The 24,014-nt window shown below is 43.5% G+C and overlaps 1 protein-coding gene across 2 annotated transcripts in view; it reads left to right on the plus strand.

The window, feature by feature from the left end:
• The window catches only part of CLSTN2 (calsyntenin 2), a 628,828-nt gene that overhangs the window by 589,339 nt on the left and 15,475 nt on the right, over positions 1-24,014 (plus strand). For both annotated transcript variants that reach the window (XM_050779679.1, XM_050779680.1), the window contains exons 9-10: positions 6,810-6,972; positions 20,550-20,716. In XM_050779679.1, the coding sequence (XP_050635636.1) occupies positions 6,810-6,972; positions 20,550-20,716 (330 nt within the window). The remainder of the gene's footprint in view (positions 1-6,809; positions 6,973-20,549; positions 20,717-24,014) is intronic.

Genomic DNA, 24,014 nt, shown 5'->3' on the forward strand with positions numbered 1-24,014 from the left:
GCTCCTCCCTAACTCATTCTATGAAACTAGCATCATTCTGATACAAAAATTTGGCAGAGACACAACATAAAAAGAAAACTTCAAGCCAGTATCCATGATGAACATAGATGTAAAAATCCCCAGTGAAATACTAGCAAACTGAATACAGCAGCACATCACAAAGTTAATTCACCACAGTCAAGATTTTATTCCTGGGATGCAAGGTTGATTCAACACATGCAAATCTATAAATGTGATTCACCAAATGTGATTCACCATGTGAACAGAATCAAAAACCACACAATTATCTTAATAGATGCAGAAAAAGCCTTTGGTAAAATCCAGCATCCCTTCATGATAAAAACCCTCAACAGACAAGGCATCAAAGGAACATATCTCAAAATATTAAGGGCCATCTATGACAAACCCACAGCCAACATTATACTAAATGGAGAAAAGCCCAAGAAGAACCATTCCCCTTGAGCACTAGAACAAGACAAGGACACCTATTCTCACCACTCCTTTTCAACATAGTACTGGAAGTCCTAGTCAGAGCAGTTAGGCAAGAGAAAGAAATAAAATGCATCCAAACAGAAAAAGAATAAGTCAAATCATCTCTCTTTTCCCATGATATGATTCCTTACTTAGAAAACCCTAAAGACTGCCAAAAGGCTCCTGGAATGGATAAAGTTTCAGGATACAAAATTAATGTACAAAAATTAGTAACATTTCTATACACCAATAATGTTCTAGCTGAGAACCAAATCAGGAACATAATCTCATCTACAATAGCCACAAAATAAATGAAATTCCTGAGAATTCATCTAACCAAGGAGATAAAAGATCTCTGCAAAGAAAACTACAAAACACTGCCGAAACAAATCAGAGATGACACAAAGAAATGGGAAAACATTTCATGCTTAAGGATTGGAAGAATCAATATCATTAAAATGACCATACTTCCCAAAGCAATTTATACATTAAATGTTATCCCTATCAAAATACCAATGTCATTTTTCACAGAATTAGAAAAATCTACTCATAAATTTATGTGAAACAGACAAACAACAAAAACAAAGAACCACAGCAATACTGAGCAAAAGAAAGGAAAGGAAAGGAAAGGAAAAAGGAAAGGAAAAAGGAAAGGAAAAAGGAAAGGAAAAAGGAAAGGAAAGGAAAGGAAAGGAAGAAAGACCAAAAACCTGGGGGCATCACACTACTCGACTTCAAATTATACCGTAAGGCAACAGTAACAAAAACAGCATGATACTGGTACAAAAACAGACACATAGACCAATGGAACCAAATAGAGAACCCAGAAATAAATCTGCACATCTACAGCCATCTGATCTTCAGCAAAATAGACAAAAATAAGCAATGGAATAAAGACAGTCTATTCAATGAATGGTGTTGGGATAATGGGCTAGCCATATGGAACAGAATGAAGCTGGACTCCTACCTCTCATCATATACAAAAATTAACTCAAAATGGATTGAAAATTTAAATGTAAAACCCCAATTATAAAAATCCTAGAAGAAAACCTAGGAACTACCCTTCTCAACATCAGCTTTGGCAAAGAATTTATGGCTAAGTCTCACAGAAATTGACAAGTGGGAGCCAAAGTAAAGGGCTTCTTCACAGCAAAAGAATTTATCAACAGAGTAAACAGTCTACAGGATGGGAGAAAATATTCATAAACTATGCATTTAACAAAATTCTAATATCCAGAATCTACAAGGAACATAAATCAACAAGCAAAAACAAATAATCTCATTTAAAAATGGGCAAAGGATATGAACAGATACTTCTCAAAAGCAGATGTAAAAGTGGCCAACAAAAATATGAAAAAAAATGCACATCATTAATCGTCAGAAAAATTCAAATCAAAACCACAAACAGATATTATCTCATACCAGTCAGAATGGCAATTATGAAAAAGTCACAAATAACAGATGCTGGCAAGGCTATGGAGAGAAAGGAATAAACTGTTGGTGGGAATACAAACTAGTTCAGCCACCATAGAAAGCAGTTTGGAAATTTCTCAAGGAACTTAGAACTACAATTTGACCAGCAATCCCATTACTGGGTATATATTCAGAAGAAAACAAATTGTTTTACCAAAAAGACACATGCATTTGTATGTTCATAGCAGCACTGTTCACAATAGCAAAGACACAGGACCAACCTAGGTGCCCATCAACAGTGGACTGAATAAAGAAAATGTGGTACATATATACCATGGAATACTATGCAGCCATAAGAAAGAATTAAATCATGTCCTTTGCAGCAACATAGATGGAGCCAAAGGCCATTATTCTAAGCAAATTAACACAAAAAAAGAAAACCAAATACCACATTTTTTCACTTATAAGTGGAAGCTAAACATTGAATACTCATAGACATAAATATAAGAATGATAGACACTGGGACTAATAGATGGGGGAGGGAAAGAGAGGGGAATGGTTTGAAAAACCACCTATTGGTTATTATGCTTGGGTATTACCTGTGTGATAGGATCATTTGTACCTCAAACCTCAGAGTCACACAATATACCCATGTAACAATCTGCATATGTACCCCTCAATCTAAAATAAAAGTTGAAATTATCTTGAAAAATGATGTCATTTCTTTCTCATTAATTTTCTAATACTGCCTAAGACAGAACTGGTCCTATTTTATAGGGTTGTGGTAAAGATTAAATAGTATAAGGAGGAATATGAAAAGCTGCTTCAATATTGAAAAGCGTGTTCCAAGATTGATTGATTGTTTTTATGACTGTCACCCCCTTCTCCCACCTGGAAGCCTCCAGATCTCCCATTGCCTACAGAATAAAAGCAACCCAAGTGCTCAGTTTCAGATCTCTCCTTGCAGCCTTATTGCACACTCTTCACCTTTCCCAAATGTAGGCTGACACCCCCAAACTCTGTCATCCCCATCCACCTCAACAGTTAACATGGCACCTTGCACAAATCTGTGCTGGATATGAATCCCGATCTGTTACAAGCCTTCCTGTCTCCATGACCGGACTATAAGCTCCATAAAGGCGGGTGCTTTTTTTGTTTGCAAAGTAGGATATGCATTTTAATAAATGTCTGTAGGAGTTAACAAATGAGTGAATGTGTGTATCTTTATATGCCCGCAAACCTAGTACCTCTGACAATAAAAATAGATGAATGAATAGAGGAATAAGAGGTTTCTGCTTCACTGCCTTAGAATTTATTACTTGCCAACTATTCGTAATGAAATATTAACAGTTCTTGAATATCCACCCTAAATTCCACCTTCTCCACGCTGGAAAGAATCTTTCCATTCCCTGGGACCTCACAGTGCCTTGCACCTGGTCTACAACACTTACCTCAAGGTTCATTACATTTGAAGATTTTGTGTACTTGATACACCCCCTCCATTAGATTGTAAATCTTGAAAGCAAAGGACATATCTCATAACCTCTGTATCTCTTGCAGTACCTAGTAGACATAATAGTTGATAGTAGTTGGTAGGTGAATGTATCTCATGTTGAATAGCTGCATTCAAAAAGACCTGATTTCCTGGGGAAACCAAGTCAGAACTTCCGACCCGGCCACTCATATAACGCTTGGATCAACCAGCCAGCAACTACATGGAGAACCTCTCACCCGATTTTCTCCTCCTTATCTCATGGGAGGCTTCCCTGGCCCCCAACTCACACTGAAATTCCAGTATACTCCTAACTCAGACCTCCTTTGGCATCGTCCCCGCTACTGTTCCTGAACGTGTATCCCTGGGTCTCTGGTCTCTGAGTCACTTACCAGGTAAGCTGCAGCTGCCTGCCTTGGGAGCATATCTGCAGGTGTCCAGAGATTCATGTGTCTTTGGTCTAGGCAAGGCCTTAGGCATCATTCTGGGGGATGGTGTCAGACATTCTTGGAGCTTGGACATGCTTGGTGTGGCTGGGTACACCAGTGATTCATGAACAGTCGGGAATTAAAGTTCTTCTCTCCCCCAAGGAAAGGTCACTTTGCTGAATTTTCTTCTTTCTTGGTTGAACTATGCATTGACACATTTATTTTAGCTGCCTCCTGGCTTGATCATTTTTCAATTACAGTTTGTCCCTGCAGTTCTAGCAGAGGGTCAATGTGGGTCTCTTCCTGATCATAGATCCACATTTATAAAACCCTAATTAGGCATTTCCTTTAGCTGCTGTCATGGATTACTTGGTGGAAAAACTCTGCAGGCATTAGCCTTGTGTGAGCTAAAAGATTGTTTAGACACCCAATTAGGAGCTCACTGGGGCAGCTCCCAAGCATTCCTACCTCTGACTCTTGGCTGAGGCTGTTCTTCATACCAACGATGCTCTCCCTGTTGATCCTGGAGAATATAAATCTTGCCATCTTTTGTTATCCATATTAAAATGAGATAAAATGTGTCCCTTTTACATTAACAGGATTTTGATTTTTTCTAATACTCAGTGTGGAAAGGGTACAATGCATATGCTCTCTTACCCTCTGCGAGTAGGAGTATAAATAGGCATAATCTTTGCAGTAAAAAAACATTGATAATATGTATCAAGAGTCTTAAAAATACCTCCAGCTTTTGATCCAGTAATTCCATTTCCAGGAATCTTTCCTAAGGATATAATCAGAAATGCAAACAAATATTTATATACAAGAAATTCATTACAGTACCATTTATAATAACTGTTACATATCTGGAAATAATTAAGTATAGTATAGCCATATTACACAGCTACTTAAAATGAAATTTGTAAAGGCATCTTAGTGCTGATGCTAAATGAAACATGCAAACTCTCAAATTCTTATGCAGTGTGATCCAAATAGACCTTTCCCAGCTGTTGTTTCACAGGATGTTTATAGGAATGCTACAAGTAGAAAAGTTCTATTTTTCAGTAAGGTTGAAAAGTTCTTATAGTTTGAGAATCACTGTTTTTATGCCAGGCATCATGGGGGCTGTTGTTCAATGCAGCACGCTTTGGAAGAACTGGAGAAAAAACACCTAGGAAAAAAATTGTAATGTTGAGAGGGGATGCTGCCACTGTTGAGTTACAGAATTACTTCTTTGCAATTTTTTGTGTTGTCCTACAAAGATGCTAAGTGTTATAAATGAAATAATGCCAGAGGATTATTCTCCATCCAGCTTCGGCAGATGAGGATTGTTGTAGAGCCAGCTAAAGCACATGAATTCAACATGCCAGTCACACAGAGAGGATGGTCACTGTGAGGGCAGTGACAGAGGCCAGGATGGGGGAGCCCCCGAGTGCTGTCTGGTTGGTTCTCGGCGCTCTGCCTACATTCCACAGGGCATGGGGTATGGTCAGGGTCACCTCCCTGTCACCCACTTCCTCCCTGCCCTGGGCCTGACTGGAGGTTTCCAGATACCTCTGGGAATATCCTCAGGATGTAAACCATATTCCAGGTTACCTCTGTTGCTTGGCTATCCTTGATTGCAATCGCCAAGCCCAGGGTGCTCCTACGTCTTTGGGTTGGGTGCTTGATTCAAATATGTAGTTCTCTACTATATCAGCCCTACCCTCTGTGTTCAGGTCTGCCTGTGTGCCACCTGCATGTCTTGGGGTCACCCCAATAACAGGCCTAGCTTGAGAGCCCTGCACCCAGCCCAGAGTTTGGTCCAGGGCATGGAGCATGAAGGGAGTGGAAACTGGGTCGGGACCTCTCACTGAGTATAACAGAACTTCACAGAAATCGGCCTGGACCCCTCCTGCTTACCTTCCAAAGTCCCCTAAAATATTCATCAGACTTTATCAGACTAATGGGCTTCAAAAGGAGCAATTTTCTGAGACATGAGGCAGGACAATATAAAAAGAACATTAAGGAAAAAAACCTTATTTCAAAATGAAAGGAGAAAGATTATTTAGCATCCCTGTTGGTGTTATCTATTCATGAGAAACAGCACATTTAATCCAGCCTGGAATTGTAGGGAGGGCTTTGATGCCCTCACCTTGGGGTCACCTTCATTCAGAACTCATCTGTCTCCTCTGCCACAGATGGCAGAGTTGATGGAGACAAGAGGATGCAGATGAGAGACATTTCAGAGGTGGCCTTCACAGGGTGTGGGAGGGATTAGAGGGAGTGTGAAGGAGAGTCCAGCATGACTCCCAAGGCACTTGCTTAGGGATGGGACAGACGGTGGCATTGTTCTCGAGTCTTGGCACCTTTCATGCCTCCCATCTCCCTTTCCAAGACATGCCCATCTTGGTTTCTATCTCGTCTCATGCTGTATGAGTTCAGTCCCTTGAAGTCAAGAATCTTGACTCTGTTCCAGCCCCCACAGCATCTTTACCAATCCACTAAGCTGCCTTCTGTAGCCCTGGGCACTTGTGGGTTCCCAGAACAGAGGGTTTGGGGTTAAACAACTTGTGTGGGTATAAAGCGAGATCCTTGGTTCCTGATCAGCCTAGCAATCATCAGAGCCAACTGGCAATTTTGACACAAGATTCCCAGCCCTGAGACCAGGAGTCTTGGGTTTAAAAAGCTGTGAAAGGGTGTCCTGCACTGAGTTCAGGCCAGTAGGACCCACTTGTTATTCCTTTCTGCCTCCCCAGGTGCACCAAGGTAAGGCTGAAAAATCTCCCCATCATCCACTATCTGCCTGATGATCGAATTCTTGGGTATTTCTCTTTCCTACAGTTTGCCCCATCATGTTTGATGATGAGCTTCTGTAACTTCAGTGTATGTCAACTGTTATATTCCTTGAGTGCTTTGCAATAAAAATTGTTGACCCAAAAATGTGTTGTTCTCCTTTCATAGAGTAAAAGCCTGTTTGTTTTATTACATATTCAATTTTAAATGTTGCTTCTCTTTCATTTTCTTAGATTTGTGACAAAGAGTGGCACTACTATGTCATCAATGTGGAGTTTCCTGTGGTAACCTTATACATGGATGGAGCAACATATGAACCATACCTGGTGACCAATGACTGGCCCATTCATCCATCTCACATAGCCATGCAACTCACAGTCGGCGCTTGCTGGCAAGGTAATCCTAAGTGAAACCCTTTTCTCTGACCTGTTTGTGAATAGTTCTTGGAAGATAACTGGTAGAGAAAAAGGAAAAGCAAGTGGTGTGAGAATAGGCTAGAAAAATTACTACCCCTTACAAAAAAAATGCAAGACATATAAAAATGAGTATAAATCCACAAACTGAACGTACTGTATAATAACAAGCTTAAGGCCAGATTTTGATTTTAGATCAACATGAGCAGTTTCATGGTTGTCTCTGAGTTGCTAATGTATTTTATTGTTTTGAAGTCTTATTCATTTCCAAACTGGGGCTATACAGAGAAAAAAACTGAGTATTGAATCTTGTGTTCAAATTTCTGGTTGGCTCTGATGAGTGCTAGGCTGATCAGGAACCAAGGATCTCCCTTTATCCCCACACAAATTGTTTAAGCCCCAAACCCTCTATTCTGGGAACTCACAAATGCCCAGGGCTTGCCCAGGGCTGTGGAACACAGCTTGTCTACAAGCCATGAGGCCACAGAAAGCCACTCTCAAGGTCAGCTCAGCCCTCAGTGCCTTCCCTGGCATCTAAGGATAGAGGCCCTTTATGCCCTCCTGCTTGAAGGTGTCTGTCCCCTCCTCTCTTCCTGTGCTGTTGCCTCTCTCCTAATCCCCAAACCCAGGCTAATCTCCTCCTTGGGATCAGGAAACCCAGCTCTCCAAGCATGCCTGTGATCTTTCTGTCTCTCACTCAGGTCTGCTGGAGTCTTTGTTTCAGCTCCTTTAAGGGCTGGGTATGATCTGAAGTACCAGTAAGAGAGCAGAAGGAAATGAAAATGCTCCCCAAATAAGCAGATGAGTACTTTGAGATATGACACAACCTTGTGTTGATGGATTCTGTGAAAATTACCAAGATTTGTGACTTTGACTCTTCACCATGAGGGGCTGGGGATAGAGGTGGGCTATAGTATAATATGCCGGCCAGGCGCAGTGGCTCACACCTGTAATCCCAGCACTTTGGGAGGCCGAGGCGGATGGATCACGAGGTCAGGAGATTGAGACCATCCTGGCTAACACGGTGAAACCCTGTCTATTCTAAAAAATACAAAAAATTAGCTGGGAGCAGTGGCAGGCGCCTGTAGTCCCAGCTACTTGGGAGGCTGAGGCAGGAGAATGGCGTGAACCCAGGAGGTGGAGCTTGCAGTGAACCCAGATAGCGCCACTGCACTCCAGCCTGGGAGACAGCGAGACTCCGTCTCAAAAAAAAAAAAAAAAAAAAAAAAAAAAAAAAAAGAATATGCCTTCAGAAGACCAACTGACCCAGGACAGACACATGCCCCTGTAGGTTGGACAAAGTGAGTTCTGGGCAGCTCCATGTAAAAGAAGACGGAAAGGAGTGCATACAGTGCAGCCTGGAAGCACTAGAGATTCCAAACCCGGGAAGGAGATAAGGTATAAATGAGGCAAGAGAAAGTGTTTTTGAGCTGAGCCCACCTACTTGATGTCTCGCATGTGTCACATGATAGCAAAATGTTTATTAAATATTTTGGTAGAGCTTGGCAATGACAGTATCTTCAGTTGCAGGCTTCCCAGATTGCCAGCTAGACCGTGTCACCTGGCAAGAGTTCATGGAACTATTTAGTATAGCAGGGCAGTGCTCAGAGGTTGCACAGAAATCAGTAACACTGAACACAACTATGCTAGAGAAATAGCCCCCTGGTGTGGCTTAGTGCCCCAGCCACACACTCCAACCAGCCTGTGGGTGTTATGGAACACAGCCTGGATAATGCCCCTAAGAAAACACTGCCCTAATCATGTCCCCTTCCATGTTACCATGCTTCTACTCAAGAGCCCCTCAGAAACCACATTTGAATCCCTGTCACCCCAGTGTGCAATTACCAAGATTTGTGACTTTGACTCTTCACCATGAGGGGCTGGGGATAGAGGTGGGCTATAGTATAAGAATACGCCGGCCAGGCGCAGTGGCTCACACCTGTAATCCCAGCACTTTGGGAGGCCGAGGCATGTCCCCAGAGTGGGGAAGTAGCCCCACAAAATAAAATGTGATTTTATAAGGAACTAAAATCAATAAGAATAAGCTAAGTTGCACTGCAATGACAAGCCCCAACTCTCAGTTCCTAAAATAATTCTCACTTCATATTTACGGAAAATCAGTGAGGGCTCTTTTCTGCCTTACCTGCAGTCAACAGACAGAGCAGCCACATTGCATGGCTGGATGGATACGTAGCAAGAGGAAAAGAAAACATGGCAAATCGTGCACAAACTCTTAAAGCTTCCACTTGCAAGTGATGCCAATCATTTTTATTCGTATTTTATTGGACAAAGCAAGTCAGAAGGCCACATCTAACTACATCAGGGCAGGAAACTGAAATCTATACTGTATCTAGGAGAAAAATTGAAAATATTGCATTAACATTGATGAATGCCACAGTCTGTCCACCAGGCCAACAAGTATTTTGTTTGGCTCTCTTTCCCACATGGAAAATACTCCCATCCTTCCTTAAATGGGACATGCCAAAATTCTCACTTCTTTCTGGTTCCAAGCTCAATGTCCAAGCTTTCTGAGTGATTCCTAGTGATCTCCTCATCAGGGTGAGATGCACAGAGGCCTATAGCAGGCCAAGATGTAGCTGCACTTGATGTGGAGACCTATATACTAATTGGACAAATTACTTTCCACCAATGCAACCACCATGCCCTCCCCACCAACACACACACACATTCATGCATCTACATATGTGCACATGCACACATACCATACAACAGTAGAATGGGGCAGACCAACCAGCAAACTCTTTCAGTAAGAGGGAGAAATACAGCAGTCTTTGGTCCATAGCAATTCTGAAATCCTTTGGGTCAGATGTTATAAGGACCCCTCCCTTAGGGTGGGAAATATTATTTGTGGCCCTTTATTCCATTCCCTGGAAGATGTTTCCTTCCTTAGTATCCTTCTAGGCCACATCTGAAGAGGACATTGTCACTCTATAAATAGTAGCTCTACTATTGTATCTCATTACAGTTTATTTTAAAGCCATTCCACAAAAGTGATCTCAAACAGGAAACCCAAGTATACATTGACTTTCAAAGAATGTAGTAGAAAGAATGATGACAAGGGTGTTCACCAAGTATTTTTGGTCCTTTTTCTAGATACATGCTAGGACTGATCTTCCTTAGAGTTAGGTGTGGTCATGGGACTTGCTTTGGCCAATTAACTGTGAGCAGAAGTGCCTTCTGTTGTTTCCTTGTGGAAACTTTAAAAGCTGGTATTGCAAGGAGGCCCTTTATACACATGGGGTGTTTATAGTTCTGAAAGAAAATGTTATCTGTCACAATTTGTAGATAAGGAAAGTGAGGCTCAGAGATGAAGGAGTTTACCCAAAGTCACTCAGTTGAATATGCCCAACCTCAAGCCTTCAATACCTATGCTCTTTTCACTGTGTCTCACTGCCCTCTATTGCTAATTGGTCATTTTGCTTATGTAATTATGTTTGGAAAAAGGCAGGAGCTAATGTGTACTGATACAAATGCTACAAACTTTTCAACTCCGGAGACATATGACAACCCTGTAATAAATTTTTAAAAACACACAAGAATGCTGCATTCTCCTTGATAATCGTTTATTTTGTAAAACCTAAGTGACCCACCAAGGAACAATAAAAGAGTTTCAGTTTTGGGGTTAAAAGAAAAAGTGATCTCAAATCAAATCCCAGCCTTGCCATCTAATAGCTGTATGGACACAGCAGTATCCTTAACTTCCTGGAGCTTGTATTTTATTTTTAATCTATGAAATAAGAGTAAGACCCACCTCACAGAATTCCTGTAGGGACTAGATGCTAGGCACATCTAGTATGCTTGCATGTTTTGCTTGAATGATTGTGTAAATTTTAGAACATCTCCCTGTCCTCCCCTCCACAACCTTCTCTGAGCCTCTCATCTAAGACCAACACTGCAGACAATCTGCAAGACCATAACATGCTCTAGCTTCTGTGGCCCTGGCTGGCTTTCCCATGGCTCCTTGCATGCACTGACTTTTTTCTCCTTCCTCAGGACCAACCCTCAAGTATTGACCCTGACCTCACAGGCTCACTGATGGTCAGGAAGGTAAATGAAGCTGGCAAATAGTCAGAGGACAGGTATTGGAAGGTGGGGCTTGAGATGTAGGTAGGAACTCGATCATGCAGTGGTTTGGGCCATGGGAAGATTACAGCGGAAGAAAAATGCTTAAGATCTTTAAAATTGGGCTTTATCAGAAGTCTCACAGGTCACCAGGAAGGTAAGGGAGGCAACACCGTATGCTGCGGCAGGGAAGTTTGGCGTACATGTATTCAGGGTTCCTTATCACTGGAATGTACATGAACCACAAGGAGTGGAATCTGGGAAAAGGAGATGAGACCAAACCCTGGGACAGCACACTGCTTTGTTAAAGACTTTGGATTCCCACAAATATTCACATCCTCCTTGAAGCCACATTTTTGTCTTGGATGAAAATATCAAAAGATCCCTCAATAAGACATGATGCTGGGAAATTAATGGCCTATGATGCAGCCCTTATCTCTGCATGCTTCTAAACCTTCTGAAGTCCACTTAGATACATAGTATAAGCTCTCTGTCTGAACCTCTAATTGCCTTTGGGCTTGCAGTTGTGGGGAGTGTTTCAGGTGCTTTTGAGGTTGGCAAGGGAACTAGCTCCCATTTGTGAAATTTCCAATGAGGCTTTAACAATGGGAATAGAAAATGGTTTGATAGCAGCTGCTTGTTGGGATCTCCTGGGAACTGGCTCTAGCACTGTGGCTGGACAATGTTCTGCAGCCCCAATTAGACAACTCGTCCTATTAGCCAATTTGAAAGCCAAAATAATCACTGAAACTTCATTTCCATTAGTATTTATTCTAGCAATTAAAAAAAAATGAGACTTCATTTACACTTAAGAAATGTTACCAGAAAAGCCTAGAGCATGTGGCATCTCTTGATTGTAGGGAAAGGCTTGTACAGTCGGGATGAACCTAGCATCACAAAAGAGGTCCCCTTCCTCTGTGTAGCTGTGGCTAATGCACATCCCCTTGCTATGATTTCTGTGTCCAGGATGACACAGAACTCTCAGGATGGAGTCAGACCCTCTCCCATGGCTGAGCTCACCCAGTGCTGAGTCAGCTGCTCCTGGCTTTAGGCAAATACCAGGTTCCTTATTTCTCTATGGGTCACAAGGGAAAAGATCATTTAAAAGACTAAATTAATTTGTCCTTTTCCTTAGATTTCCTAATTATCACATTTCTTTTTTTTTTTTTTTTTTTTTTTTTTGAGACAGAGTCTCGCTTTGTCGCCCAAGCTGGAGTGCAGTGGTGCGATCTCGGCTCACTGCAAGCTCCGCCTCCCGGGTTCACACCATTCTCCTGCCTCAGCCTCCAAGTAGCTGGGACTACAGGCGCCCGCCACCACCACGCCCGGCTAATTTTTTGTATTTTTAGTAGAAACTGGGTTTCACCATGTTAGCCAGATCCGCCTGCCTTGGCCTCCCAAAGTGCTGGGATTACAGGCGGGAGCCACCGTGCTCGGCCATTTCTAAGAACAAAAATTCAAGTTCTATTCATAAACAGTAAAAATTGTATACTCACATCTGCCTCAATCCTGGACCTCTAAACTGGGCCTGATCACCCGGGTACTATAACCCAGCTGTGCAAGGGAGTGAGTCAGGTAGGTTGCCGGTTGTACCAGACCAGTGCCTTAAAGATGCTGCAGCATGGGGAGGTCCGGGGCATCTCTCCCCATGCCACGACCAGAGCAACTCTGTTTTACTTATTTTGTGTTAGCTGTTAATGAAATGGCTACGCATGTTTGAAGAACTAGAGTTCTAGGCACTTTCTCACAAAGCTGCCACCCTGCTCCTTGCCTGATCCTCATCTATTCTTGGTGAGCTCATCTCAGGGTAGGCTACCTGTGACTCCACTCTAGTGATTGCCTCAGCCCCTGTCTCTGCCAGGGGACTCTCCTCCAGTGTCGTGGGCTGTGACCTTCCTAGAGTGTCCAGTCTTGCCTACTCCTACTATGATACCTCCCTCTAGTCTTAGATAAGGAAGCCTTTCTACTCTGGATCCTGGTCTTGCTGAATGCTACCCTCTACTTAACAAATAAGGCAGCAGGATGTAGAGAAGCTGTTTCTAAATATTAGAGCCTGTAAAGAGACAGATGCAGAATCCTCATCGTGGCTTTTGGGAGAAGCCGAAGCAAAGAATAGGAACGATCAAAAATGGATAAGAAGGCAGAAATAACCCCTGAGAGTTGCGGTAACGTATGATTCGTGGGTATAGGGAAATTGGAGCCTCATGTGGTCCTGAGATCATGTGGCTGCACATTTTCAGGTCATTTTATTCTGCCAGACAATAGCATTAGCACAGACGCTTGGAGTGCATGCCTTCATTTAATAAGCTTGGTCTAATTTAGTACAAACTTCTCTTAATAAAGTCTGCGTTGAAATTATACTGAATCCCTAGTGTGTCTGCCGCTGGAAGAAAGAGGCACATGCTAGCATAGCCTGCCTTACATTCAGGTCACATTTTCCAAGGAGTTCTTCATGAAGCTCCAGTCCTACAGGATACCCTTTCACAAAGAGGCCAAGGTCAAGTTGGGGAAACAGGATAAGCCATTCCCAAACCACCATATTTGAGAGTCACAGTGCATGTTCACTTATTAAAGGCTCTCAAAAGCACTCCAGTAAAGCAATGTGTTTGACTTTGATTCAAGTTCCTCAATCTCATGCAGCCATAGAACTCACTCTGTGAAACATCTTTATTGGAGTTACTAATGCAGTTCTTCCCTATTAGGTCAAGAGTTTGCAAGGGGCAAGGGCTAGCCACTCTGAGAGATCCTCTCCTCTGCTTTCAACTTCAGGATCTATAGAAGGCTGATAATGTTTGTTAAATTATAACCTATTCTTGAGGCTATTTTGACAAAGGTATGTGGCTCATGTTCTGGCACACACAGAGGTAACTAAAAAGATGTCTCCTAACATTGTCTATATTAAAAATCAAGAAAAAATTGTTTTAGGTCCTAGAGTCAATTTGACATGGCGGCACATCTGGTTTGAAGATGATACAGATTAAAATCAAGTTTAAAGTTCAGTGAATCATATCTGGAAACAGTATCACTGTTTCCTACTGCTGCTTATTTGCTCTAGGTCTTTGAAGTCAGAATCTTCCTTTCTCAGGCCCTTAGTTCCTTCACGTGAAAAACAAAACAACATTCTGGATGATAAATGAAAGCCCTTCCAACTCCATGAATTTGGGTTCTCAACCCCAGAGAGCTGACATTTGTAGTCATCGCTAAGTTGTATGTTTCGTTCACTGTAATGCTATATAAATATGTGCTGGAAAGCCTGCAGAGGTGGATTCATAAAAATGAAAGGGTTGAGAAAGCCTGCTGGGAGTGTGCCATGGCCAGCCATGATGACAGATCATCTGTCCCCACAAGCCACCTGCAGCCTACAGCTGTGTGAGCATCCCCCGGGATTGTGTGGACAGAGTTTTAAAGCTGTATTTCTAGGGGTTTGTTACACACTTCACTTAGTCTTTGCATTCCGTAGGTATCTACATCACTGAAATGAGGAAATGAGAGAAAGCAAGATTTCAGATGGTCTTGTTATTTGCATTGCTTAAAATTGACACCCATGCATCCATGAAATTGTGTTCATCAAGGGGCATCCCCAGGAACCAGCCATACACAGAGCAGCATCCAACCCCAGCAAGAGGATACATGGCCCCCAGTCCTCTCCATGAGTTTCTCAGATTAAATAGCCATGGGAATGGCAACTGGAAAGACCAGCAGGATCCTGAACACACTTTGAACAGGAAGAGACTTAGCATGTTCACACTACATAGATGCGTGCATATTTTTACCTCAAAATATACTTAGAAGAGAGTGGACATACTGGTTCAAAAGCTGTATTATCGTGTGTGAGCATGATAAAAGGAATCTGGGGGAATGAGTGTGTAGCTCTTCATTCCTGATGCAAACTCCGACTCAGAATAAGACAGGCTACCTTAAATTGTGTTTGCTAAATACAACTTTTTTAAGACTACCATGTATTCCAGCAACCTTGACACCAGTTTCTGGGAGTTGCTGCTGAAGCCATTCTGCATCCACAGAGCCCAGTATAATCGAACATTTTCCCCCAGCACTGAGTCAGTCCTAACCCACCCCCCTCTAAGAAATTCCCAATTGAGCCTTCCCAGCCACATCTCATTGTCTGGCATGTAGGCCAAAGGCTTGGGAGCAAGCAACACCTGAGTTTGAATCTTGGCTTCACTCGTTTCTGGTTACATGGCTTTGGTCAAATTATCTAACTTTGAAAACCTCATCTATAAAAGTTTTAAGTGCGGCAGATAAGAATCTCAATGCACAAATTTAAGAATTGTCTTTTTCACATCCAGCCTGGTTTCAGTTCAAGCCCCCAGTCCACCTGAGGGAGATTTAACCGCTGCTAATTTACATTTCTTCAGTTTCTGTAGGGTGCTGGCTGATTGCAGGGAGATTTGTATAGTGCTAGAGTTTTCAGCAGGGCCTCCAGGAACCTTTCCATGCATTGTGGAAATTGTGCCCACCTGTTTTGATTCTCAGTCACTAATGGTCTGTCAGAACTGGCAGCTGTCTTGGGATCGCCTTACTTAGGGACACACAAATATTTCTGCTGCTTCTCATTCTTCCTCTGTAGGAACATCCATGGTCCATCTGCCCAGCTGTACCAGGCCAGCATTCCTTGCTGGCATCACACACACCCCTGCCAGGGCTCAGTCCAGGAAGCAGGCTTCAGGTGTCTCCGCTCTGTACCTCGGATGTCTTATCCGCTTCCCTGCCACAGCCACACCCACCCCCATGTCTGGGGTTTCCTTTATGACTCTGCGGGGAGGCCAGATTCTCTTCTTCTGTTTCCCCAAAGGTTAATCTATACCCAGATCTCCTCCACCCTCCTCATGGTTTAGGCTTCTGGAAACCACACCAAGCAGAGACTCAGCTCCAGGCCCCTTCTACTCTTCTCTCTGCCATGACCCTCCCTGTGACAATGAGCTCAAAGCCAGGCTGTATTTAGATGGAAGGTAAGGTAGAAGAAACAAGTAGGGAAAAAGTAAAAGGACAGAAGCTAAGACTTCAAACATACTATCCCTCTGCTTAAGGATTAAATAAAATAGCATGTGAAAGAACTTGTCGTGTTTCAAGGGCCTAACAAATGATGGTTATTTTTTTCCCTCTTACCTGTTGGACACATTGCCTATATCAATTGTTTGAAATGAATCATATCCTGCCTTAGAATATCTATCATACTGGCAATTTACTCATATTTTTATTTTATTTTCGGTGTCTATATGTTATTCTCTCAAATAAAGTAAGCTCCTGAAGACCATGGTTCACATCTTAAATTAACTGAATCTAACAGAAGACTAGTCATACAGAAAATGCTTTAAAAATGGGTGCAGATCTAGCATCAGAAATCCAAAATCATATTTGCAAACATTTAAGGAAGATTCTTTATGGAAAAAATGAGGTTATTTTAAGATTATTCATAAGCATGTTTATGTCTAATTGTTAACCAACAGAGGAGTCATGTGGCCTTATGCAGACACCCTAGATATTCAAAGGAAAGATTTTTTCAATGCATCTTTTATTTTTTTAAAATCCTGCATCACAACCACCCAAGTGGAAATGTATTTCAAATTTTATACTGGCCTGCTATTGAAAAATGCTCATTGAATCAATTTCCTGGAGCCTTGTCACTGATAAATAGAGTACATCACACATCTGATATTCTTGAGTCAAAAATATAGAACATGAGTGTATTTTGCTGAGAGAAGATGGCTTGTAGGAAACTGTCTTAGCATTCAAGACAGCACAAAGTTTGGCCTTTCAGGCTAAAGCTGCTGAGTGATCAGTTGAAGAGGGCTACAGGATAGATCCTAATGGGCTTTCTCAGTCTCATTCTAGGCCTGGTTGCCTGGCACCACCAGGAAACCTCGGCTGGTCCTGTGCATGGATGGATGTATTCACACTATAGGAACATATACTTTACCACTTCCTACCGGTGGGCTTTTGGTCACTGACTTCCCCTCTCTAAGCCTAAATTTGTTCATCTATCACTATAGAATGAGTATCTACCTCCCAGCAGTTTTATGAAGATTCCATGAGATGATGTATGATGAGGATGTCACATGGTATGGGGTACATATTGTATGCCCAGTAAATGATAGTAGTTGTTGTTGGATTTGCTGTTCCAAGGAGGAGGAGGCTAAGAAGAGATCACCAATTGGATGCCCTGGAGAGGGACAGCTCCACTATTCACACACAGGCTCACACCCTCTGCCTGCAGATCAACAGAGATGCCCCTTTGCTGGGACAGGAACATGCTAATGGCTTGAAGGAGCACTTTATGCATGGGGGCACTGAGGATTTAAATCAGAAGACCCCAGTTAGCGTCCCCATAGCCATGGGCCATGTCAACTAATTCCTCAAAGCCAAATCTGTGTAGAGCTTTTTGTAAACTGAGCACATCAAAAGAAACTTACCCTTTATTTTCAAAGTGAAGATGCTTTGGGTGGCAAGTAACAACACTGTTGGTCAAAATGGCTCAAACTATAAAGATGGATGAGTGGCACTCCAGGCTGAGAACGTCCCAAGGCAGAGCAAGGAGCAGGGCAGCTCACGCTCTGCTCTTCCCTGCTGGGGCTCTCCTGGCACTGCCCTTCTCCATGCAGGGCCTTGATCATCACCAGTCTGCTGCAAGATAGCTGCAGCAGCCGGCCTCCCATCTTCCCAGAACTGAGTCCAGGAAAGAGAGCAAGAGTTTGTTCCAGAAACTTTCAGAAGAGGAAAAATGGAAGCTTTCTATACAGAGGTTGACAATTAATTTATTTCACGATACTGGCCTCAATTTGTTCTCATGATTCTTCTGAATCAATTCCTGTGGCTTATTGAATGCCAGGTGATGGCTTCATCCTGGGTCCCAGGTCCACCCCTCAATCAATAGCGGGTGCAGTAGGGATGGAATAATCTAATTAGCTTGAACTAAAGAGAGTCTGTCTCTGGAACTCAAGTCAATACCCTAAACTTTAGGGCTGCCTTTGCAAGAAGGAAGGAGTGAGATGGATATTGGAAAGACAACCAGTGCCCACCACTCTGCTGATATTCAACTCACCATCTCCTTCAATTCAAGCAAACAATTACAAAACGTCTGCTATGTGCCAGGCATGGTGCAAGATGCCAGGAAATTGCAAGATGCACGGTGTTGTTGACAGGAATAAATGAGCCGACTTATGCAAAGTGCCTATTGCAGCACTCAGCCCCTAACACTTGCTCAGTATTATCTTCATTGAAATGAATAATGCATGAGTGATCCCTGCCATCCAGGAGGGAAAGACTCAAACTAATAAATTATAACAGTGTGCACAGAGTGACAAGAGTAAGCCTGCAGGTGGCACAAAGGATAGAGATCACAAGAGGAGGGCGCAAGAGGCCCAACCCCACAAGAAGCTATAGCCCAGTGGTTCTTAACCTTGACTTCACATTCGATTCACCTGAGAAGCTTTTAAAACTCCCCATACCAATTAAGTCAGAATCCCTTGGGGATGTGACCCAGCACCAGGCATCAGGTTGTCTTTTTAAGGGTCTCCAAATGATTAAAATGTGTAGCCAAGTCTAAAAACCACCATATTTTAGGCTACTGAGGACATAAACACCTACATGCAAACCATTAGCTAACAATGCCAGGTTGTGAGGGGTATGTTAAAATGAACGTTCCAAGGCTCAGGGTGGGGAGGGGGCAGGCTCCAGGCAGGGAGAGGGTATGCAGGGAAGGGGACTCAGGGATAAAGGGAGACACATGGTGGGCAGAGGGGGATCATGGAGGGTTTCCATGAGCATCAGGAAACAGGAGGCTTACGGGGTCTTGAAGACCTGTGAGATTTGCCTAATCTAAGCTATTTAGGGGTGGTGTCTCAGCGTAAAGAGGAATGGGTTTAAGCAAAGACATATGGGCAGACGTGGAAGGTTTATGGATCTAGATTCAAACAGGAGAGAGAGAACTGTAATTTCAACAGAAAAAATCTTTTTAAAAATTATAAATATGGGGATTGGAGTAACATAGGATTAGTGGGTAAGAACTCTAAAGAGAACTCTAAAGAAAATAGGAATAAAATATGTAAGGAGCATCCAACTACCCTCAGGGCTGAAGTAGAGCACCCCAGAAAACGCCAGCCCACCCCCAAGCTGAGGTCTAGACTTGGTTGGCACCACGTAACTTGAAGAAGAGCAGAGAAGTTGCAGGGGTGTCGTGTGTTGGAAATCTGGCCTGTAGGGAGCCAGAGAAGACTTTCACAGAAGGTGTCTCACAGGAGCACACTCTGTTAGCAACTGCTGGCAGCAAAGAGGGCTGGGGAAGCTGCTGGCCAGGTGTTGCAAGAGCCAGGCATTGGGGAAGCTGAAGGAGCCACCAAGAGAGCCCAGGAGAACCTGGAGGCAAAATCCAGAAGTGTGTCCTAGGAGTAAATAGAGGCCCAGAGAGCTTATGAAACCTTCCCAGGAAACTAGCAAAGTTAGATTTCAACCCAGGCCCATCTTTTCTCTGTGTTGTTGTTCTTCTGTGAACAAATAGTAGTACAAGATCCAGGCTGGGAAGGTTGCTCAGAGATGGAAGGAGCCTGTGCTCAGTAAAGTCAGTGAGGAAGGTCTCCTAGGGGAGGCGAGGCTTCAAATGGACCTCAGAGATCCGATTTGGAAAAACAGGGAGAAAAGAGGAGGGAGTGGATTCCAAGCTGGCATTGCAACACAAGCACTTGGAACACTTGCCCACGGGTAAAAGCGGACCTGAGCTCCCACAGGACTCAGCACAACCAGGAGGGAGTATGACTGAAAACAGAAAGCAGGCAATGAGAAGAAAGCCAAAGACAGAAGCACAGGAATCAGGGAAGTCCTCTTATGTCAAAGGCCTTGAATTTAAGCACATGTGAAATCAACACATTGTGAGAAAGCCAGAGCTCATAAATGCAGCATTTCTAGTACTCTTCAGTCGCATGCCAAGCTCTCAGTGGAATGTAGGGAAGCAAACGCCAGCTTTGAGTTCAGACCAGAACTAGAGCTCCAGCTCCAGTGTTTAGCTCTATGTCCTGGGGCAAGTACCTTAACGTTTTTGAGTCTCAGGGCTCTGCACCCGTCAGGTGAAGACAATGGCACCACATCCTTGCAGGCTTATTCAGATGAAGTCCCTGGCAGAGAGAATGGCACAAGGCAGACCTGGAGTTTAATCAATGACAGCTCCCTTCTCCCTATTTTCACTCACTAGAGCCCTCCAGTCTCCTAAGACAGTGTGCCCTTGAAAATAACCTTTAAAATTCAGAAATGCCAGGATTCCTAAATCTGATGCTGCCAGGGAATGCCAGGGTATTAGCAGCATATAACTTCTTACTGAGATTCTGGCTACTGTGTTCATCACTCAGAAGGAAAAGCTCAGGTTCAGGGAAGAGTCAAGGTGTCTTCGGCTGCGTGGCCAAGTGGTGCCTTGAGGTGCTATTTGCTGCCCAATCTCCACAGGGCAAATGACGCTGTTTGTTTTTTCAGGAGGAGAAGTCACCAAACCGCGGTTTGCTCAGTTCTTTCATGGAAGCCTGGCCAGTCTCACTATCCGCCCTGGCAAAATGGAAAGCCAGAAGGTGATCTCCTGCCTGCAGGCCTGCAAGGAAGGGCTGGATATTAATTCCTTGGAGAGCCTTGGCCAAGGAATAAAGGTAAGGCAGGAGCTGGCATCACCCCCAACAAGACAGTGATTCACGATGCGCAGCCTGCTCAGTGCCAGCATGCGCCGGGAAATGGAGCGCGTGCTGGAATGTTACACAGAAATGAGTCCATGGCAAAGGTGTGGCCACGAGATGGGGGGTCCGGGGGGAGATTTGTAACCATGACTTCCACAATGGACTTCCGCTGCCATCTTCTGAAACTCCTAGATCAAGCCCTTGTGTATAGTCAGTCCACTACACAAAAGCAGGCACATGTTCAATATCCACCTGGTTGTATTTCATTTGTGCATTAGTTGGCTGCTCTGTTGTTTATTTGGCTAAAGGAACTGAAGGATGCAAGGAAGCATTTCAAAAGCCTAAAAAGTAAACAAAAACTTAGGACCTTGTAAAATACAAATTAAAAAGGAAAGTGAAAACCTGGCTGGGGTAGAATTAGAAAGCAGGTATGGAGGTCATTCTGTCTTACATTGTTGCTTCAAGGCCCAAGAAACATGGGCCGGCGTGGTGGCTCATGGCTCACACCTGTAATCCCAGCACTTTGGGAGGCTGAGGCAGGTGGATCACAAAGTCAGGAGTTCGAGACCAGCCTGACCAACATGGTGAAACCTCATCTGTACTAAAAATACAAAAATTAGCCAGGCGTGGTGGCATGCACCTGTAATCCCAGGAGGTGGAGGTTGCAGTGAGCCAAGATTGCACCACTGCACTCGAGCCTGGGCAATAGAGCGAGACTCTGTCATTAAAAAAAAAGAAGAAAAAAAAAAACATGAACAGTTCATGATTTGTATTGTTTATACAAAACAATTTTTTTGCATGATTTGTATTGTTTATGCAAAATAGAAATATTCAAGTGATCTCAGAGAAGCAAAGCTTCTTCTGACTAAAGCTTCTCTCATTCTCTCATTTGAGAGAAGCTCCTCCTGATGGGGGCAGGGAGGGATGTGACTGACTATGGCCTCAGCAAGCACCCCGACAGCCAGGGTCACTTTCTAACCTCACCTGGACTTTCAGAGCGAGCACATGTTGGTGCTGGCCCACGAGGTCCTGAATAAAGAGCAGAGCCAGTATCACTGTAGCTCCCACTCAATCATAGTGGACCCCAGTGTGAAAAGACAGTCCCTTGGCCTCCTCTGGAAGTTGGAACAGACCAGCCCATGCCTCCTGGAGCACAGGACAGCCCCATGAAGCCCCAGCAGCTGTGAGGATTTCTGTCCTTGGTCATTTCTCCAGAGAATGTGACAAAAGCAGAGGTTTCTCAGCTGGCCTAACATCCCTGACCCAGCACTGCCCATGGGCAGCTCTGCCCTGCCCTGGGCCTGCCTCTCCTGGACAGGGAGTCACCACTCCAACAGAAATTTCCAGATCAGTAGCCTACTGCTAGTCACACTCTGGTGCTGGGTACCCTTGGAAAAGCTGGTGGTCTGAGAATATTCTTTAAATTGCAGCCACTTCCATAATCATTCCATGGACATGCTAGTATTCTGTTATAGGCTGGGTTCTGAGATGTGAAAAGAAATGGCCTGAGGAACTCTGTGACCCAAGCAGACATTTGTAATCCAGTCGATGACTACTACAATGATTATGAACACTAACATTTACTGAGGGTCTCCCAAGTGCCAGACACTATTTGTTCTAAACGTTTTATGGGTATTGATTCCCAGAACACTCTCATGACAAAGGTACCGTAAATACTCCCATTTTGTACATGAGGAATGAAAGACTGAAGGAGGTGGGAACTTGCGTAAGATCCCAGAGTTAGTGATGAGTAGATTCAGTCCCACTCCAGAGATCCAGAACCTTGGAGAATGGCAGTCCGGGAAGGCTCCTTGGATGAGGAAATGAGGCCTGAGTAGAATGTTTAAGAATAGGTAGGAACCAGCTAGGAAAAAGGCAGGGGTGGAGAGGGGATGGGAAAGAGGGAAGTCATTCCAGGCAGATCCAAAAGTGTGAGTGATGAGAGAGGGCTGAGGAATAGCACAGTATTCACTAGAACTTCAACAAAGCCAGTGTTATGAGTCCCAAACTGAAAGAAGAAAAAGGTGGAAGGTGCCAGAGAGGTAGGCAGAGGCCACATCAGAGGCCACCTATTAACCATGTTTAGGTGTTTATGTTTTTTTGTTGTTGTTGTTGTTTTCTGTCAACAATGGGGAGCCACTGAAGGCTCAGGCAAGGGAGCATGATCTCAGCATATGTGGGGTTTAGGATGGAGACTGGGGAAGATGGGAGGAGTAAAAAGTCATGGCAAGGCAAGATTGACTTTCCAGAACAACATTTAGCATGGATTAGATACACATAGTTGCTCTCAATAGCTAATCACTTGTCATTGGCACAAGCTCAAAAGACCATCTCATATGGGAAAGGCCAGTCTTGACGTACTGTTGGTGTTGCTTCCTTAGAGTTTTGTCAACCCAGTGATGCAAAAATCTATCCTCCTAGTGTCTTCTCTTTTTCTGATTCTAAATTTACTCTTTGCATCTGCGTAGATCTTCTCTGCTCTGAACTGTTCCAGGCAGGCACAGTTTCAGGGTACTGGGCACCGTAGAGCAAAAACACAAAGATGCTGGGCTCAAAAGTCATGCCTTTTTAAAATTATAAATTTAAGAACCATAGCAATTTCTACAGAGTTGTCATAGCCTATGAAAAGAAGAGGTGCTAAAATAAGTGGCACAAAAAACTGTGGGGACTGAGGAGGCTAATCTGACTTTTCAAGATACTCCCCGTTTATAACCAAGTCACTGCAAATGATCCTCTTCCATTCCTAGGGCATGGCTGGTAAGAACTAGAGCACCGTTTGAGAAGTTAATAAGATGCCCAATTTACAGAGCACCCACTGGGGGCTATTTTATGTTCATTATCCCTACTTCTCACAACAAATTAAATACTATGACCCCATTTCAAAACTAAGGGGACTGGGGCTCAGGGATTTGTCCAAAATCAGTTCATGCTCTTTCCTCCATACCAGCAACTCAGATTAGAAGACATTCTTGCAAATCATTAAAACAAATGTCCTTCCTTTCCTGCCTCCCTTTACCCCTCATGTCATTTCTGAATAATGACTATTATTTTATTTGCCAGTTACTGCCCTCCTCCCACCTCTCTGGCTGGTCGAGGGAAGTGAGGCCCTTTTGTGATTAAGGAAATTCTCTGTCTGCTCACAGGGACCAGCCCATGTTTCTTGCTTTACCTGTCTTCTGAATCATACCTATTTATGAATATTTCTCCAGCATGTCTAGAGTCCTAAAATGGTTTCGTGGCTGCTGTATTGTATCCATACAAGATACTGTGGAAT

Source organism: Macaca thibetana, chromosome 2, assembly GCF_024542745.1.
Source record: "Macaca thibetana thibetana isolate TM-01 chromosome 2, ASM2454274v1, whole genome shotgun sequence".
NCBI classification, from domain to species: domain Eukaryota; kingdom Metazoa; phylum Chordata; class Mammalia; order Primates; family Cercopithecidae; genus Macaca; species Macaca thibetana.